At 34.8% G+C, this 6,631-nt stretch overlaps 1 protein-coding gene across 1 annotated transcript; it reads left to right on the forward strand.

Annotated features, from left to right (window-relative positions):
- The first annotated feature begins 2,539 nt into the window (after positions 1-2,539).
- LOC123199559 (cysteine-rich receptor-like protein kinase 18) lies at positions 2,540-6,415 on the forward strand. The gene is made up of 6 exons (XM_044614593.1): positions 2,540-3,353; positions 4,157-4,303; positions 4,390-4,511; positions 4,764-5,293; positions 5,369-5,519; positions 5,687-6,415. The coding sequence occupies exons 1-6, from the start codon at positions 2,558-2,560 to the stop codon at positions 6,008-6,010; spliced, it is 2,070 nt and encodes a 689-aa protein (XP_044470528.1). The 5' UTR covers positions 2,540-2,557; the 3' UTR covers positions 6,011-6,415.
- The last annotated feature ends 216 nt before the right edge of the window (positions 6,416-6,631 follow it).

Raw genomic sequence — 6,631 nt, forward strand, 5'->3', positions numbered from 1 at the left:
GCATTATTACATCATAGACAAGCCTTATTTGAATTGAATGTACTTGTTCTAATAAGGGTAGACTTCAGTTATGGAAAGTTCATCTACAGATGAAAGCATGGATTTCCTTGAAGATTGAACTGCTTCCAGACCCAATTCCAGAGTACTCTGCCCCATCCTGCTACGAACGCAGAATGCTGGGCTATGGCAGCGTTACAGAGAAACTGCTAAGCATGAGCAATACAGTTGTTATCATGGGTCTGTCTGCTGGATCTTCCTGAACACACAATAATCCGATATGGATGTATTGGGTGACTTCATTTCAATGAAAAGATTTGCGTAGAGTTTGATCTGTTAGCTCCTATGGTGTTCCATCCGTCCAAAGTCTCCAGGCCTAGGACATAACATCAGGTAATTTTTCATATCAAACTGATAGGCAGACATATTGAAGGAATCTGAGTTTGTAGCTTGCATAGCTCAAGAAGTCCCCTGCATAATCTGATTGATAGAAAGAACTATTCTTTTTTCCTCTTATGATCTCTAGCATTAGAAATCCATAGCTGTACACATTAGGCTTGATTGAGGTATGTCCATGCAACGCATACTCCGGAGGCATATAACCACTAAAATGTAGCACCATTTATACATCAGTTAGTATCCAAATAGCCAATAAGAATAATAGGAAGGTTAGATTAATTATAATATCTGAATTCAATAGTTCAGTCTTTTGTCAAGATACTTTTAACTTAAAATATATTTTGACAGTTTGTAACATCCAAAATGTATCATTGTTTTGTCGTTGAAATATTATATTCAACATTGAAAATTTGATATTTTATACTACAAAAATCGTTCATTTTTTGAGATAATGAGAATGAAAGCTTGATATCTGACATTAAAACTGTAAGCTTCATTGCATTTTAACAATTAAAGATATGAATATTATATAAAACAAGATTAGAATGAGTCTTTGAATTGTAAATGTTGAAGTGTTGTTTTAACAAAAGTCAACTTGCTTTTGCAAATTTTGTTTGAAATTATTAGGAAAATCAATCACTATGAGGTAGGAAGAAAGCTTATGCCAAATCAAGTGTAATCAAGATAATACCAATGAAATGTCTAATGATAAGTTTGCTATGGTGACATGATGATAATGAATCCACTTGTTTTCTCCAGTAATGGACTTTGGGAATTGACCCAACAATTGAACCCTGTGATCCGACGTGATTCATCCGATTTGATTGGGGGTTAATCCAGTGCAATGATTAATATAATTTTAAAACTTTACCCACCTATCCTATTGGTTAAATTGGTCTGTCCAAGTTTTAAAACGCAGGACAGGTCTCCTCCTGAACATTTTCCTTTTTCTATGGAGAATTCTCTTATTGGTGGGTTGGTAAAATAATAAAAAAAAACAAATCAATTTCAATAAAAAAAAGCTAGTCCCCAGCATTTTCTCCATCATCATGGAATTCTATTTGTTGTTTGATTATAAAACTTCATTACTTTTTGACAATTAGTTTGAAGCATGTTCCACGAGGTTCAACAAATAGGAAAAAGGGTTAAACAGTTAACCAGAGTACAAAGCTTGACCATAATGCTTTCACATTTTGCTTTGGGAAATAAGTAGCTGTTCATGTTATGGTACGTCTTCCCCAAGCTGTTGAAAATTTGCCTCTTACTTTAGGTAGATTTTGTAATACTTTATTGGTTTATAATTTTAGTTATTTAATTTTAAACAGTTAGTTGATTTATATTCTCTTTCTAAATTGAAAAGTTAAATATATTTTGTAATGTTAATTTAGATTTTTTTTTATTAACAATTGTTGTTGTTTTTTTTAAATACATGTTATTTATTTTTAATTAAAAATTAATATTTATTAAAAAAACTTTTGTATTTTTAATTTTTATATTTTTTTTTTACATTTTTGTTTTTTATATTTAAAAAAAAACATATTTCAATGTTTTCATTTTTTTAAGTTTCAAAATAACAACATTTCCACCATCTAAAATAAAAGACTTCCTTATTTTCATATGACCACATGAGTCATGCTCCACTAGGGTGGGACTTGAATTGAGCCGTTTGAGTTCAATTCGAATGAATTTAAAATGAGTTAGTTCTACATTAGTTTGATCGAGCTTGAGTTTGAACTATTTATCAAATTTTTTAATTAAAAAATTTGATACAACACGACCTTATTTTGATCAATATATATTAAAACAATATTATTTTAATAACAAAAAATAAATCGAATCAAATTCAAACCGAGTTTAAGCCTGACTTTTATGAATTTAAGCTTGAATTTAAACTCAATTATATGTAAACTATGCCGAGCTCGGCTCAAATCTAGCCTTATGCTCCACTGCAGGGCAAATGTGAAAAAACAAAATTTCTTATAAAATAATTCAACATAGTACACAGCTTGATCCGCGTCAATAATGCACAGCTTGACCCGCACTAATGCATTCACATTTGTGCTAGGAAGTCAAAAAGCTCATGATTATTTTTAGAAAAATAAGCAAATATTCTATATTTCACTTTGATAAATAGTAGGTTATGCTTAATCTTCCCCAAGCCATGAAAATGCAGATGGGTTTCACAGTTTTGCTAATTTTGGTTTCTATTTTGCTTATTAACATTGGCTCTAGTAGAGCAACTATATGTTATGATACAGGGAATTTCACAACTAATAGCACTTATGAGAAGAACAGAAACCTGATTCTCTCATCTCTTGCTTCTAATGTCACTCTCCATGAAGGGTTTTTTTACAATGCAAGTATAGGTGAAGAGCCTGACAAAGTTTATGCTCTTGTGAATTGCCGAGGAGATGCTTCTGCAGAAGAGTGTGCTAGTTGTGTAAGTGACGCAGCCAAAGATATTTTGAATAAATGTTTGAACCAGAAAGAAGCAGTGGCATGGGGAGGCAGTCCTCAGTGCATTGTGCGCTATTCAAACAGGTTATTTTTTGGAAAAATGGCGGAGGATCCTATGGCTGAAGGAAGTTATGGGAGTAATATGAGCTTGAACATGACACAGTTTGATCAGACTTGGAAGAGTCTGATGAATCGGTTGTTGAGAGAAGCTGCAGCTGGGTCTAACAATTCTACAAGAAAGTTTGCAGTTGGGGAGGAAAATGTAACAGACTTTGTGAAGATTTATGGACTCATGCAGTGTACTCCTGATATTTCAGAGACTGATTGTAAGGATTGTCTTGGTCCATCTGTGGGATTTTATGAAAGTCACTACCATGGGAAGCCTGGTTGCCTTATTATGAGACCTAGTTGTATGTATATCTGGGATTTGGACCCTTTCTACAATGCCAGTCTTGTTTCCATATCACCATCTCTTCCTTCTCCATTAGATATCACAAAAGGTATGTTTCAAGTTCCTTTCCTGATATGAACTTTACAAAAGAAATGTCTTTTCCTATCTTCAACAGTTTCTGATCTCTATTGAATCTCTCAGTAAGATTTGGAACTCAGATGAAGTCCTAACCATCTGTTAAAAAAATAATGATAACAACTAATGGATCATGTAGAATTCTCAAAAAAATTTCGATTTCTGGAAGGTGATGCTTATTCATCTGCCTTTCATGTTCCCAAATAGCTATGGCATTGAGAAATATCCAACAAAATATCTAGAAAAAAAAACACTAATTCTGTCTCTTTTTGTTTAATCCAAAGAGAGAAATTGGAACATCTTGGCTCAATACCTGATTTATTGTCAAAATGTTGTCCACTTTGAATATACTGTGTGAGCTTTGTAGCACCAAACACATCTTGACAATTGCAGGATGCATGGACATATCCAGTTGGACCAAAGCCCAAAATACGTCTTGAAAATTTAGGGATGCATGGAGTTACTCATTGATAATGGTTATGATACCATTTTGTAACCCAAAAGGCATTTTGTGTGTTAGCAATTCAAAGTATATTTAACATCTTCACCTATCATTCCCTTGTCATGGCTATACATATCCAATATCTCTCTTATGTTATATCGATGCATGATTTGGGTAATAAGTGTTATAGGATCCTAAAGAATCGATTCAATTGTTGGATTTCCTTTTGATTGATCAATTTGCAATATTATGAATCCTTATGTTTTATTCATGTGTGGTCAAGATGTTTTTCCTTATATTGACTATGTACACATTTCTCTGGTTTGTGGATGCAGGCAAAGGACACATTACATCTAGAACTGTCATAATCATTGCTTTTTCAGTACTAGTTTTTGCTATAGGACTTGTTGCCTTCACTTGTGTTGTTGTTATACAGAGGAGAAAGACAAAGAAGGAGATCATAAGCAAGCAGGACACAGAAGGTGCCTGCAGTTTTCTCTGCTATAACACCAGCAACTAATAAACTCCATTTCTTTTTGAGTTCTCACTTGTCACTCTTACTGTTTAGATGGTGATGAAATTGACGATGTGGAATCTTTGCAATTCGACTTCAATGCTATCAGAGCTGCAACAAATGACTTCTCAGATGATAGTAAGCTTGGACAGGGTGGATTTGGTGTTGTTTACAAGGTAACATTCAGTGTTCCGATCCAACAGTCTGACCCATTGTCCCAAAACATGTATTAGCAAATATAGGTATTAGTGGTTTATTATAAAGATATTATCCAATTTAGATATGAAGTTTGTCTCATACATACTCAACATCTCTCTTGTGTTTTGTTGTTGTAGAATTTGCCTAGGGGTGTTATATGTTTATTAATCAAAATGCCTATCAATTGTCAGCCAATATGGATTCAGTTGTAAGTTGCTATACAATTTCAGGGGAGACTTCCTGGTGGACAGGACATAGCTGTGAAGAGACTGTCTAGAGATTCTAGACAAGGAGAGGTAGAGTTTAAAAATGAAGTCCTCTTGGTGGCCAAACTTCAACATAGGAATTTGATTAGACTTTTGGGTTTCTGTTTGAGAGGAAATGAAAGGCTTCTCATCTATGAGCTTGCGCTCAATTCAAGTCTAGATAACTTCATATTTGGTATGGTTTCACTGCACTTTTGCTTTTATTTCTGCCAATCTTGTAAATTGTTCTTGACTCAAAAGTGTACAATCTTTCCAGATCCGGTAAAGCGTCTATTGTTGGATTGGGAGACTCGATACAAAATCATAGGGGGCATAGCACGAGGACTTCTTTACCTTCATGAAGATTCTAGGTTTCGGGTTGTTCATCGCGATCTGAAAGCTAGTAATATTCTTCTAAATGCTGGCATGGTTCCAAAAATTTCAGATTTTGGAATGGCGAAATTGTTTGAAATGGATCAAATTCAAGGGGATACAAGTAGAGTTGTTGGGACCTTGTAAGTAAATATGAAAATTATAACTTAGTCCTTGCTAAATAAAATTAATGTAATCCATCTGTGGTCATTTTTCAGTGGATATATGGCTCCAGAGTACATAAAGCATGGACAATTCTCAGTCAAGTCTGATGTTTTTAGCTTTGGTGTGCTGGTCCTGGAAATTATCAGTGGTCAAAAGAACAGCTCCTTTGGTAACGAAGAACAAGCACAAGATCTATTAACCTATGTAAGTAAACATAAGTCTATGCAAATCTCACGGTGCTTGAGCTGCCCAAAAACAAGATTGTGACAGACCGTGTCCAAAGTGGACAATCTTGAAAGTGGGTTGGGCCTTTGGATCAAGATATTATAATTTCTTCTTATGGGTTAAACTGACTATCTATATTTTTTCAGGCATGGAGAAATTGGAACGAAGGGACGGCTTTGAATCTGATAGATCCTACTCTAAGAGTTGGTTTTAACAGTGAAGTGATGAGATGTATTCACATTGGGTTGCTTTGTGTCCAAGAAAATGTCTCAAATAGACCTACAATGGCTGCAGTTGTTCTCATGCTCACTAGCTGCTCTTTATCTCTCCCTATTCCCTTGAAACCGGCATTTTTCATGCAACTGGACTCGGAGATGGATGATTTAGAATCACCTATGCAGGGTCACAATCAAAATCATGTTCAATTTTCCTTGAATGAGGCTTCAATTAGTGAGCTAGAGGCTCGCTAACATGTTTTGTATGCATGAAATGTCTTGACAACACGCTTTTTTTTTTTTTTTTTTTTGGGGGTAAGTAACAACTAGCATTATTACATCATAGACAAGCCTTATTTGAATTGAATGTACTTGTTCTGATAAGGGTAGACTTCAGTTATGGAAAGTTCATCTACAGATGAAAGCATGGATTTCCTTGAAGATTGAACTGCTTCCAGACCCAATTCTGGAGTACTCTGCCCCGTCCTGCTACAAACGCAGAATGCTGGGCTATTCAGTAATGGCAGCGTTACAGAGAAACTGCTAAGCATGAGCAATGCAGTTGTTATCATAGGTCTGTCTGCTGGATCTTCCTGAACACACAATAATCCAATATGGATGTATTTGGTGACTTCATTTCAATGAAAAAATTTGCCTAGACTTTGATCTGTTAGCTCCTATGGTGTTCCATCCGTCCAAAGTCTCCAGGCATAGGACATAACATCAGGTAATTTTTCATATTAAACTGATAGGCAGGCATATTGAAGTAATCTGAGTTTGTAGCTTACATAGCTCAAGAGGTCCTCTGCATAATCTGATCGATAGAAAGAACTATTCTTTTTTCCACTTATGATCTTTAGCATTAGAAATCCATAG

This window comes from Mangifera indica, chromosome 16 (assembly GCF_011075055.1).
Source record: "Mangifera indica cultivar Alphonso chromosome 16, CATAS_Mindica_2.1, whole genome shotgun sequence".
Taxonomy (NCBI): Eukaryota; Viridiplantae; Streptophyta; class Magnoliopsida; order Sapindales; family Anacardiaceae; genus Mangifera; species Mangifera indica.